The 13,500-nt window shown below is 42.9% G+C and overlaps 4 protein-coding genes across 4 annotated transcripts; 1 reads left to right on the top strand and 3 right to left on the bottom strand.

Moving 5' to 3' along the window:
* Window positions 1–5,529: 5,529 nt before the first annotated feature.
* Window positions 5,530–7,520, bottom strand: LOC147908998 (uncharacterized). The gene has a single exon (XM_087407638.1). It carries the CDS (start codon window positions 7,518–7,520, stop codon window positions 6,966–6,968), a length of 555 nt encoding a protein of 184 aa, XP_087263764.1. The 3' UTR covers window positions 5,530–6,965.
* A 63-nt stretch (window positions 7,521–7,583) lies between these two features.
* LOC147908999 (uncharacterized) lies at window positions 7,584–8,783 on the bottom strand. The gene has a single exon (XM_087407634.1). The coding sequence runs from the start codon at window positions 8,781–8,783 to the stop codon at window positions 7,584–7,586; it is 1,200 nt and encodes a 399-aa protein (XP_087263760.1).
* Window positions 8,784–10,211: 1,428 nt separating this feature from the next.
* On the bottom strand, window positions 10,212–10,887 carry LOC147909000 (uncharacterized). The gene has a single exon (XM_087407637.1). The coding sequence runs from the start codon at window positions 10,881–10,883 to the stop codon at window positions 10,212–10,214; it is 672 nt and encodes a 223-aa protein (XP_087263763.1). The 5' UTR covers window positions 10,884–10,887.
* A 1,049-nt stretch (window positions 10,888–11,936) lies between these two features.
* On the top strand, window positions 11,937–13,125 carry LOC147909001 (uncharacterized). The gene has a single exon (XM_087407636.1). The coding sequence runs from the start codon at window positions 11,942–11,944 to the stop codon at window positions 13,022–13,024; it is 1,083 nt and encodes a 360-aa protein (XP_087263762.1). The 5' UTR covers window positions 11,937–11,941; the 3' UTR covers window positions 13,025–13,125.
* Window positions 13,126–13,500: the final 375 nt, after the last annotated feature.

Consider the following 13,500-nt stretch of genomic DNA (forward strand, 5'->3'; position numbering starts at 1 on the left):
AAGATCATAATTGTTTGCAGAATATAGAACTATAGAACTTTAGACATAAAAAATGCGTAGGTAACAAGAGCTCGCATGTTAGAAAAAGATAGAGCGCGACGATGTCGGTGTGTGTAACGTGATATCGAAGAACGGACGGAAGAAATGAATTAATAGAGTAAAAGTCCTTTCTTTTATAACGCAGTTTTTTCAATACGGTTTTTTTATTAGTACATCGAGGCAAAGAATAAAATGGATGAGAAGTAAAAGAAAATAAATATGTATGTAGTGATGCAAACGAAAATTTTTTTATTCACATCTTGTTACACTGATTTTTTTGTACGTACTAAAAATTAAAGCTAATAGCTTGCAATCGATAAGCTGATGTCCATTGAAGATGTCGCTATCGCGTATAGCGTTCTCAGACACGATATTAGAGAATCGCGTATTTTTGACATCGACCATATCGATGAGTCTAATCGTTCGAATCGATATCCGTCAAAGTCAAACATACGGCATAGCGTTGTGGAAAAATCGAGACGTACGAGCGTAGCATCGTTCAGCATGCAAACACTGACGGTTAAGCGGTCCAACGCTTATAAAATTATCCTTGTATTCGTTTCGAAACATCTTGTAAATATTCCCTCGCTATTCGTAGAGGCTCTTCCACGTTTCGAGAGACAGCGATAGTTCGTGTCCGCTATGATCTTCAAGGGCGACCTCCACGTAACTCGGTGGGCCAACGTTGATTCCAATTTCTAAAAATTTGTAGTCCGTATTCGTCAGATCGTAACGTCTGTTCAGTAAATGCACCACACGATGCTCCGTACAGTGTACATACATAATGTTAAAGAACGTTACTTTTTGTGTATAGAACGTTGAAACTTACATGTTATATTCCTTCTTCACATCGTACGATGCACTGCTCTCTTTAGCGAAGAACATTTTTTCAACCGTTCATACAAGCGGGTATCGCAAGACTGATTGCATCTGCGTAAACTATGATGTATATGGTAATACTTTTGGAGTCGAAGAGGGGAGGCAGGCCTCTCCCTCTTTCTTAGAATTTCGAACGTGTCGTGACACGTTTTATCACGTCTTTTTACGAATTTTATTTGTCACGAGTTTATACATACGTTTATACATACGTTTATACATATGTTTATATATTTATTTGTACGTTCATACGTACGAATATACATATGTTCATGCATACATATGTTTAAACGTACGTTTATACGTACATACGTTAATACATATATACGTTCATACATTTATACATACGTATGTTCATACATACGTTTATGTGTACATACGTACGTTTATATATATGTTTATACGTACATACATACGTTTATACATACGTTCATACATGTATTACAAAGGAAGGGAAAAGAAATATATAATAAATACGTCAACGTATTTTTACTTAAAAAATTCTTTTGCAACTACCAGTTATATATTTTCAATATTTTGTAACGCTCAATTCTTAATATGTTTTCGTATAGTATTAGTAACATCTAGATTAGATAAAGATTCCATGTCTTTGTAAACTGCATCCAAAGTTTCGATGTACATGCATTCTCGCTCATCATCCAGAAGCAAGTTCTACAGCCACGTTCGTTTCTCGCGTCCTTTGACGTGTACGATAGCAGCATCTTCAAATACAAACTTCGTAATCAGGCGTTTCGCCTCGCTGTATGAGATCGTCCAATCCTCTCATCGCAATCCATGGTGATAAGCAATCAACCAGGAAGCCCAAGCCTGTCGGATCTTGTCAAAAATTTCCACGGCACGGGACTCGTAAATGTAATGCGTGAATACGGTTCTTTGTTTCAACACCATCTCTTCCTTTACGATAAGTTTTTTGTTAACGATGAATCCTTGAAGATCCACAAACGTCGCCATGACGAGCAATTTTTCGAGACTGCATATCACTCCAGTTTTTCTCTGTCTTTGAAATTCTAAATACATGTTGACGTTACAATTTACATGATCTTGCGCAATACATTGGTCAACGGATTATACTGAGCCACGCGATCGTGTATGATAAGACATTAAGCTGTTGTATTTGCGAGCACATTTTATTTGCAGTCAAATTCTATGCGTACGTCTACAATGGCACTCTTGACGGATTCATTCTGTCGCAAGCAATCAATGATCACAAAAGGTCTTTTCTCGATAAATGAGAGCACGTTGAGTAGCATTTTGAAGCAATCGATTCCAAATATTGTCTACGAAAACGCGCGTACATATCAAATAGGAGGGCCTATCTCTTTTTGAAAATCCAGATTTAAGTCGTCCTACGGATAATACTGAATTTAAATAAAATTTCACGTTACTCAAATTATAATCGTCGAACACATTAACATCTGACATGATATTCTTTTGACCGTCTGTCGAGCAAAGATAACGTATCATAGCTTCTCAAGCTGAGTCGCCGTTTTAATGGCCCATGAATAACTTAAAAAAACTAAAAATATTATTGTCATATTCTGTAACAGAGCTTACTCATACAGATCCCACGAGCGAAAACTCAGATAACGATAGCTTTCCAATGCTCGCAGTATTAATAATTTATTGATTTCGTTTAGCGCAACGTGAAACATCCACCGCTGTACTTCAAATAATTCGACCTCAAACGCCGTCACGAGATTTCCCACTAAGCAATTGTAATTGGGGGCTCGTATCAAAACCAATTCGTGATGAGTGTTGACAATCAGGCGTTTGTAATCTTCGCAAAAGACGTGCTGAGCGGCACGCAAAAATTAAAATGTCCTTCCTCCGTATCAGATCTAGAGTTACATTTATCCTTCAGTGCAATCAAAGCTTTGTCGTATGTCATCGACATGTAATTTTTGAGTGTGTTAGTTATGCTCACGTTTCTGTTGCGGTCAATCTCCACATCATTGAGTTCATCAAATTTCATTGAACATGAGCGCCACGCAATTATTTACAAGCGTCGTTGACATCTGATCGTTTTTTTTTTCACCGTCAATCTTCTTTCAACGTAAAGAAAACTTTCGCACAGCAACGGGTACAAATCCTGTTGCTGTATAGATTTTCTTATCTCGTCGTTGTACTTGAATGTTGTGTTGACGAACGGGTTGTATGTGTGAGTCTCAATCTTGACGATGCGATCATTAAAGATCGGCTCACCGATAATATTCAAAATATCAATCATCTCAAAAGTTGCGCACTGCGAATTCTAAAGATTGTAAAAATTTAACGTTCGACGTACTGAGCTTCTTTTTGCTGATGCAGCTAGATGAGTGAGTGTTATCGAGCGGCGATGTCATAATGGAGGCCTTATAAAGAATTTATTATCTCTCTGCGTGCTCTCCACTCCGTTCAATACGTGCATCTCACGCTCGCGTTATTGCTATCGTTATCACACGTGCAATCTGATGGTGATCTCTTCTCTGCGAAAATCGAGCAATCGTCCGTTCTGATCGACGACGCGTATCGTTAGATACATAATGCTCCGTGCGATGATCGGTAAGTAAATGATCTGCGCGGGTCTTTCCGACATTTTACATCCCTGTGTGGTACGCTCGACAAAAATTTGTGTGTATTGTGTATGCACCTTTGTCGTTACTATACGCATCCGGTCACGTTACACTCTACGCAGATAACAATTACGTTCATTATGTTGATCGGCACGTCTGATTTGTGCCATTTTCACGGTCGCAGTGTATGCTTCGACGAGAACTGCTATTAGCAAAGATTCAATTCTGTTAAGCTTGCTAAAACTTATTCTGTAGGCGCATCTAATCTCGCATTTCATCATGTTGTACTTTGCGCGGAGTATTATCGGGTATTCTCCACTCTCGTCATCGTCGTCATCAATGTTATTTTTGCTATTGTCATCACTATATCAATGATTTGAATTGCGTCGGGGCGCGAACGTTCCGTAAAATCGAATGTTTCAAAAATTCATATCTGTCTCGCACGAACCCTAGGGAATTATAATTTTTGTGTCGTCTTGTTCGTTTACATTCGATATCGTATGATAATCCCAAAAATTGTCAGGCCGAGCTCGTAATCGCCGTCACTCAAATATATGGCGGAGAGGTAGTTCGCCGCGAGGAGGCTGCTCTTCCTGCTTAATGTAAATGTCAACACGACATGATGGAAAAAGCGTTCAATCAATACTGAGATTTTATGGCATCTCGTCAAACTTTTTAAATTTACGCACGTCGATCGTTCGTAGAAACCGCAGACACATCTGTCCGCAGAAGCTCTCGTCTGATATGTGGGATCGTATCTCTATCGTCGTAACATCGTTTCCGAAATATTGCTCCTTCTTGGGCAGTCAAAGATTATTAAAACTGTCGAAGTATACGACGCGGTTGTTCCTTTTCGCGTACACTGCTCAATGAGTATTGGGTCCCATGGCATCGTTAAGATTCACGATACCGTTTTTGTCGCGCGCCGCTCGTCGGTAACGTGTTACGCATGAAAACACCTCTATAGTACGGTACGCGCATACGTCTCTCGAGCATGTCCAATTGCACGTTGGTAGTTGCATTCAAAGGTATTTTTTTTGTCTCTTTGGCGTTGTGTTTTCTTCGATGCTATGCCTTCTCCGCGTTTGTAGGGACTGAGATACAGTCCGCGGCCCTGTTTCATTGCGCGATCGTGACGTTGCAGCTGACGTCACATGGCTTTGCTATCGTTTACCGCTTTTGTTGCTCCGCGAATCAAGGACACGACCGCGCCCAACATTGGCAAAAACGGTAATGCGCTGCCTTGTTTCATCGTCGGTAGTATCCGTTTTTTCATTGTCTTTTTCCTCGTCGTCTTCTTTTTCGATGCTTTCATGCCCATGCCGATCTTAGTCTTGGCTGTCATCGCTGCCAGTAGATATACTAGGCGGGTTCTAAGCCATGGGGCTAGAGGGGAATGCGGGGTGCGGGGAAGTACTTGTAGGCGCGGGGAATACCTAACGCGGGGGAAAGAGGGGGAAAGGTCTAATCTCCTACACAATAGGGCTCCTACACAATAGGGCTCCTTTTTTTGTTATCAAAATTAGACCATGTTTTTCTTTAAAAATGCATTGATAATAAAGGTTTGAATTTGACCATGACATATTTTTCTTTTCTTTAAAAATGTATCGATAATAAAGGCTTGCATGTTAGAGAAAGATAGAGCGCGCGTGCTACGAGTGAAGAAAGGATGGAAGAATTAATAGAGTACGAGTTTCTTTTGTATGATACAGTTTTTCAATTTTTATGGTTTTTCCTGGCGCGTCGAGGCAAAGGATGGGAAGTAAAAGACAATACACATGAAATAAGGCGAACAAAAATGTTTTATTTACATCTTATTACATCGGTTTTCGTACTTATTAAAAACTAAAGCTAATAGTTCGCAATCGATGAAAGGCTTGCATGTTAGAGAAAGATAGAGCGCGCGTGCTACGAGTGAAGAAAGGATGGAAGAATTAATAGAGTATGAGTTTCTTTTGTATGATACAGTTTTTTCAATTTTTATGGTTTTTCCTGGCGCGTCGAGGCAAAGGATGGGAAGTAAAAGACAATACACATGAAATAAGGCGAACAAAAATGTTTTATTTACATCTTATTACATCGGTTTTCATACTTATTAAAAACTAAAGCTAATAGTTCGCAATCGATGAGCTGATGTCCATTGAAGATGTCGCTATTACATATAATGTTCTCAGATGCAATGTTGGAGAATCGCTTATAATAAAGGCTTGTATGTTAGAGAAAGATAGAGCGCGCGTGCTATGAGTGAAGAAAGGATGGAAGAATTAATAGAGTACGAGTTTCTTTTGTATGATACAGTTTTTTTCAATTTTTATGGTTTTTCCTGGCGCGTCGAGGCAAAGGATGGGAAGTAAAAGACAATACACATGAAATAAGGCTAACAAAAAATGTTTTATTTAGATTTTATTACATCGGTTTTCGTACTTATTAAAAACTAAAGCTAACAATTCACAATCAATGAGCTGCTGTCCATTGAAAATGTCGCTATCACATATAATGTTCTCAGATGCGATGTTGGAGAATCGCGTATACTTGGTATCTACCGTATCGATGAGTCGAGCTAATCGTTCGAATGTTACATCGACACACCCGTTAAAGTCAAACATACGGCGTAGCGTCGTTTCGGTCATCATAATGCGTACCGATGAAGAATCGAGACGTACGACCGTAGCATAGTTCAGCATGAAAACACTGATGATTAGCGGTCCAACGCTAATAAAATTATCCTTGTATTCATTTCGAAACAGCTTATAAATATTTCCTCGCTGCTCGTAGAGACTCTTCCATGTTTCGAGAGATAGCGATAATTCGTGTCCGCGATGATCTCCAAGGACGATCTCCACGTAACTCGGTGGGCCAACGTTGATTCCAATTTCTAAAAATTTGTAGCCCGTATTCGTCAGATCGTAACGTCTGCTCAGTAAACGCACTGCACGATGCTCCGTACTGTGTACATACAATAATGTTAAAAAACGTTTCTTTTATGTATAGAACGTTGGAACTTACATGTTATATTCCTTCTTCACATCACACGATGCACTGTTCTCTTTAGCGTACATTTTTTTTTTTTTTTTTTTTTCGACCGTTCGTATAAGCGGGTATCGTAAGACTGACTGCATCCGTGTAAATGGTAATACTTCTGGAATCGATGAGAGAAGATAGGTTCTCCCCCTCTTTTCCAAAAATTTCGAACATGTTGCGACACGTTTTATCAAGTCTTTCTACATATTTTCTTTATCACGAATTTATACATACATTTATACATACATTTATACACACGTACATACATACATACGTTTATACATATGTTTATACATACGTTTATACATATGTTTATACATACGTTTATACATACGTTTATACATACGTTTATACATACATACATACATACATACGTTTATACATACGTTTATACACACATACGTTTATACATACGTACATATGTTTATACACACATACGTACGTTTATACATACGTTTATACATTACAAAGGAAGGGAAAAGAAATACATAATAAATATGTTAATGTATTTTTATTAAAAAAATTCTTTTGCAACCACCAGTTATATATTTTCAAAACATTTTGTAACGCGCAATTCTTAACATGTTGTCCACATCGTATAATATTAGTAACATCTAGATTAGATAAAGATTCCATGTCTTCGTAAACTGCATCCAGGGTCTCAATGTAAATACGTTCTCGCTCATCGTCCAAAAGCAAGTTCCACAGCCACGTTCGTTTTTCGCGTCCCTTAACGTACACGATAGCATCATCTTCAAATACAGCTGCTGTGATCAGACGTTTCGCCTCGTTGTACGGGATCGTCCCGTCTTCCCATTGCAATCCATGGTGATAAGCAATCAACCAGGAGGCGCAAAACCTGTCGGATCTTGTCAAAAGTTTCCATGGCACAGGACTCGTAAAAATGTAATGCGTGAGAACGGTCCCCTGTTTTAGCACCGCCACTTCCTTCACGATAAATTTCTTATTAACGATGAATCCTTGCAGATCCACGAACGTTGGCATGAGCATGTTGTCGAGAAGACTGCAGTCGATTGTGGTCGTATCGTAGATCTTATCGTGTTAGAGGTGCACTTAGGTGATTTTGCGCACAACGTTGGTCAATGGATTATACTGAATCACGCGATCGTGTATGATGAGACAATAGGCTGTTGTATTTGCAGGTACATCCTCTTTACATTCAAAGTCTAATCGCACGTCCACGGTGCCACTCTTGATTGATTCGTTCTGTCGAGAGCAATCAATGATCACGAATGGACCATAACGTAAAAAAGTTGTAAAGGTGAGACTCGGCTCGAGATACTCGTATCCGTAGTAGCCCTTGCAGAAACGCGCGTACAATTCGTACAGAATCGCACATCTGTTTTTGTCAAAATCCAGATTCAAGTCATCGTACGGATAACATTCCGAATTCAGGTAAAGTTTCGCATTGGTTAATTTGCAGTCATCGAATCGACTTACATCCTCGGACATGATGTTTTTTCGACCTGTTTGCATAGCGAAAATAACGTAGCGCGGCTTCTCGAGCTGAGTAGCCGTCTTGATGGCCCACGAATGTTTGGTTGTGCTCTGCAAGAGTGGAAATTCGTACAAATCCCACGAGCGAAAAGCCATGCTCAGATATCGTCCGCTCTCCAAAGCGCGCAACATCGACAGCTTATTTATCTCGCTCAATAACACATGCGGCATTCGCCACTGTACTTTGAATAATTCGAGCGTTGGCTCTACCACCGGATCTCCCGTCAGACAATTGTTGTCGTTGCGCGCTCGTATTAAAATCAACTCATGACGAGCGTTAATCACCACGCGTTTGTAATCTTCGCAAAATCCCAGCAGTACGTAGAGCGGTACACAGAAATTAAAATATCCGGTTGCAGTAGTCTGCGCATCCCAGCCGGCATTCCGTAGAATCACGCTTCTGTCGGATGACACTGTTACATAGTTTTTGAGCGTGCTAGTTATACCCACATTTCTATTACGATCAATCTCCACACCATTGAGTTCATATCGAATCTCATCGAATATGAACGCGACACAATTATTTGCCAATGCCACATGAGCATCTTGGACAGCTTTGTTCTTCGTCAGTTTTCCCTCGACATATAGAAAGCTTTCGTACGGCAGTGTGTACAGATCCTGTTGCTGTATAGGTATTCTTATTTCGTCACTGTACCCAAATGTTGTATTAGCGAACGGATTGTACGTGTGAGTCTCAATCTTGACGATGCGATCGTCAAAGATCGGCTCATCTTTAATGTTTAAGATATCAGTCATCTTAAAAGTTGCGCACCACGAATCCCAAAGATTGTAAAAATTTAACGTTCGACGCACTGAGCTTCTTCTTGCTGACGCAGTTGGATGAGCAAGCGTTATCGAGCGGTGATGTTACCAGCTTTGTAAAGAATGCGTTATCTCTCTGCGTGCGCTCCGCTCCGTTCAATACGAGCATCTCACGCTCGCTGTCGCTGTCGCACGTGCAATCTGACGGTGATCTCCTCTCCGCGAAAATCGAGCAATCGTCCGTTCTGGTCGACGACGCGTATCGTTAAATCCGTAATGCTCCGTACCGTGATCGGCAGGTAAATGATCTGCGTAGGCCTCTCCGATATCTTATATCCTGGTGGCACGCTCGGTGAAAATTCGTGTATCGTGTGCGCGCTTTTGCCGTTGCTGTACGCGCCCGCGGTCACGTTACACTCTACGCGGATAACGTTTACATTCATTATGTTGATCGACATGTTCGATTCGTGCCATCTTCGCGGTTGCAGCATACGCTTCGACGAGAATCCCAGCAGCGATCCAATGCTGTTGGGCTTGCCAAAGTTTATTCTGTATGCACATTTAATCTCGCATCTCATCGTGTTGTAGTTTGCGCGGAGCGTAATCGGGTATTCTCCACCCTCACAATTATCATCAGTGTCATTGTTGTTGTTGCTGTTGTTGTTGCTGTTATTGTTGTTGTTGTTTTTGTTGTCATCATGCACTACGTCAATGGTTTCAAGTGCGTTGCGGTGCAAATGTCTCCGTAAAATCATACGTTTCAAAAATTCATTTATGTCTCGCACTTCGTACGAACCTTCGGGAATTGTAATTTTTGCATCGTCTTTGCCAAAATAAAATTTATTATTCGATTCGTTTACATTCGGTATCGTGTGATAAGTCTCAAAAATCACCAGACCGAGCTCGTAATCGCCGTCACTCAAATCTATGGAGGGAAAGTAGTTCGCCGCGAGGACGGTGCTCTTCCCGCTCAGCGTAAGTGTCAGCGACATGACGGAAACAGCGTTCGACTAATACTGAGATTTTACAGCACCTCGTCGAGCTTTTTAAATTCACGCGCGTCTACCGTTTGTAGAAACTGCAGACACATTTGACCGCAGAAGCTCTGATTGTACGTCTGATAGGACGTACGATTGTACTCTATCGTCGTAGCACCGTTCTCGAAATATCGCACTAGTTCCTTGGGCGGTCGAAGATTACCGAAACTGTCAAAGTATATGACGTGGTTGTTCCTCTTGGCGTATGCTACCCAGTGAGTACCCGGCCCGGTCGCATCGTCCAGATTCACAATACCGCTTTCGTTTCGGTGCACCCCGCTCGTCGGTAAAGCGTTACGCATGAAGACACCTCTAAAGTATGGTACGCGCATACGTCTCGCGAGCACGTCCAATTGCACGTTGGTAGTTGCACCCGAGGGCATTTTTATCGTCTTTTTGGCGTTTTTTTTTTTTTCTTCGCTGCTACACCCTGTCCGCGTTTATAGGGGCCGAGATATAGTCCGCGTCCATATTTGTACGGAGCGAGATACAGACCGCGGCCCTGTTCCATCGCGCGGTCGTGACGTTGCAGCTCCTCGAGCTGACGTCGCGCGGCTTTGCTATCGTTTACTGCTTTCGCCACGCTGGCCGCTCCACCAATCAAGGACCCGAGCGCGCCCAACATTGGTAGAAAAGGTAATGCACCACCTCGTTTTGCCGTTGGAAGTATCCGCTTTTTCGTTGTCTTCTTCCTCGTTGTCATCTTCTTTTTTGATTTCATGCCCATGCCGATCTTGGTCTTGGCTTTCATCGCTGCCCAAACGGCAGCAGCGGCAGCTCTCTCGCTCAGAGCCGAATCTCTCGCGGTGACACGTTTCCGCGCCTCCTTGGCGAGTACTTTGTCTGCCGCGTGTCTATCGGTGAGATCGTTGCTTCGAGAATATGCAATGTCGTGTTCTCGGCACGCCGCGTCCAGCGGATTTATGCCCACGTCACCTCTGGCTAATCGCTTCGTAAGCCGAGTGCCCGGGCCGCAAAACTGGTAGCCCGGAATATGTAACTCGAAAGGAAGCGCGTTTATCGTTCGATTCAACAGACTGCCGCCCGACGCTGACATTCGTTACAGTCCTTTATCTTAGGTGCGGGACCGTCGATGTGCGTCCTCTGCCACGGCTGATTGTAGTGCTCGTCGCAGCGACGATACGTTTGAACCTCCGAATCCGCCTTCACGTGTTCCGGAAGCTTGTCCCACACGTAGTCGATATAGTCACCGTACACGCGTAAGAGTACAACCTTCGGTATATACTGCAGCTGCTCAGCGTTCAAGTCCTGAATGTCGAAAGGATGACACAGCATGAGATACATTTTGCTACTGCGCGACTCGTAAATTCGCGCGCCTTTAAATAGTCGTTCGAGAGCGCGTAGCCTTAGTGTGAGCATGAAATTCGTGCCGCAACCGTTGTCGATACGCGTCACGAACTGTGACGTGAAATCGCAAATGATGGGAGGCAGCGTGGAGAAGCGCAAGCACGGCGAAATGCTGCCGAATACTATACGCGCGATCATTTGCGGCCCATCGAATTGTGGTAAAACCAACGTTCTCATAAGCTTACTCGAGAGCCCGAATGGCGTGCGTTTCGAAAACGTGTACGTCTACTCGAAATCGTTGCAACAGCCAAAGTATCGATATCTCGAAAATTTGTTTACGTCTATTGACGAAATCGGCTATTTTACGTTCTCAAACAACAGCGACATCGTTCCACCGAGCGAGGCGCATCCAAATTCTATCTTTATCTTTGATGACGTGGCATGTGACAAGCAGGATGCGGTGAGAGAATACTTTTCGATGGGTCGCCACGCGAACATCGACTGCTTCTATCTCTGTCAGACATACGCGAGGATACCTAAACATCTGATACGTGACAACGCGAACCTGCTGATCCTGTTCAAACAGGACGGTACCAACTTGAAACACGTTTACAATGATCATGTGAATACTGACATGTCGTACGATGAATTTTTCACGTTGTGCCGCGACTGTTGGCAACAAAAATATGGATTTCTAGTGATAGACAAAGACAGTAAGCTCACAAACGGACGATATAGAAAAGGATTTAACGAGTTCGCGATACCGTAACGTGACCAGTCGTTACCGATACTTAGCCAGAGACGAACATGGCGAATGTGCGCGAGCGTGAAAAAATCGCGAGGGAGATCGAGAAGACGAGTGAGTCGATCCGCAAGAAACATCGCGCTCTGAAAACCGGTAGAATCGAGGAGGGCATCGCGTTGGACAGACATTTTAAACCTCTTATCGAACCGCTGCGACTTTTCGTCGACAACCCCAGCATGCGCGCTACAAAAAGAGAGTCGCACGATGAAGATGCAACGTCTGCCTCTAAACGTGAGAGGAAGGATGAAGAGGAACAAGAGAAGGAGAAGGCAGAAGAAGCGAATGAGACGTTCGAGCGTTCCACGACTCTGCATAAATCCAATGATCGATCGCACGATCGCGCACAGTCGATAACCTCCACACCATGTGCCAAAATCGTACCGACGATAGAGTCGTTGGAGAATGTTTTCGAAACGACGGAAGACTCGCTAGCGACGAAGATTCAAAATCAGCTGCAAACGTCGGAAGGTCGAGAGGCGTTACGAGCCGGCTTGGGCCCACTGGGGCAAAAGTATGTCGAGGCTGCCCTGAGGGGAGTGCAAGATAAAGAGAGCGGTATAGATCACGTGTACGGCATTTACCTACACAAGGATGGATTGATGTTTGGCAATAAACGTTTCGATGTGGATGACGCGGACAACATAATTATCGATGGCGTACGATACGCCGGTACACCTGGTCTTTACGAGTTGATTTTCAAGAGAATTCCCGACGATACTCTCTACACGGAAGACGATATGCACAAGTACAAGAGCATGCTGTTGGTGACGAACGCGCACAAACACAAGTACCATTCGCAGGGTCGATTATTGAGCAACAGGGGATACAAGTACAAACATGTAATCGCACCGTTGATGTCGATCACACCCAAGAAACAGAAGAAGAAATCTGGAAAGGGATTACCTCATGCAATGATGACATTGAATGATAACGCGATCGATTACGAGCACTGGGATGATCCCAACGAGCTGGTGGATCGTCTACGATTGCTCGACGCTTCGCACCGAGCAGGCAACAACGCTCACAACAACGAGATGCTGTCGATCATCGAGGAACTTCGCGAAGCTGGTCTTATTATAAATTAAATCGCATAGCAATGAAACGATTCAGTTGAGTAACATCAGCGAGAAAAAATACATTATTTTCTCGTACTCAGTGTATTACACGTCGAATCATGAAAAAGAAATCTGAGAAAAAGAGAGAGAAAATTAGCTCCGAGAGACGTCAACTCGTTGAGGAATTGCACGCTCCTGCGAGAAAAAATTTTCCGCGTAGGCGCGTCATAGTTCGGGGATACGACGATCTGTGGCAGGCTGATGTCGTTGAGATGCGTCCGTACTCAGGTTTCAACAGAGGCCACCATTACATACTCACCGTCATCGATGTGTTGAGCAAATACGCGTGGGCCGTACCACTCAAGAGCAAGGGTGGAAGCGAGACGGCTAACGCTATCGCTGAGATCGTTCGAAAGAGTAGAAGATGTCCAAAAAATTTACAAACGGATATGGGGAAAGAGTTTTACAACGCTGATGTGCAGAAAATCTTGAAAAAGCACAATGTT

Source organism: Acromyrmex echinatior, chromosome 7, assembly GCF_024713525.1.
Source record: "Acromyrmex echinatior isolate Ae372 chromosome 7, ASM2471352v2, whole genome shotgun sequence".
NCBI classification, from domain to species: domain Eukaryota; kingdom Metazoa; phylum Arthropoda; class Insecta; order Hymenoptera; family Formicidae; genus Acromyrmex; species Acromyrmex echinatior.

Coding starts and splice junctions, on each gene's coding strand:
- LOC147908998 (XM_087407638.1), bottom strand. CDS start 7,520: ATGCTCATGCCAACGTTCGTGGATCTGCAAGGATTCATCGTTAATAAG.
- LOC147908999 (XM_087407634.1), bottom strand. CDS start 8,783: ATGACTGATATCTTAAACATTAAAGATGAGCCGATCTTTGACGATCGC.
- LOC147909000 (XM_087407637.1), bottom strand. CDS start 10,883: ATGTCAGCGTCGGGCGGCAGTCTGTTGAATCGAACGATAAACGCGCTT.
- LOC147909001 (XM_087407636.1), top strand. CDS start 11,942: ATGGCGAATGTGCGCGAGCGTGAAAAAATCGCGAGGGAGATCGAGAAG.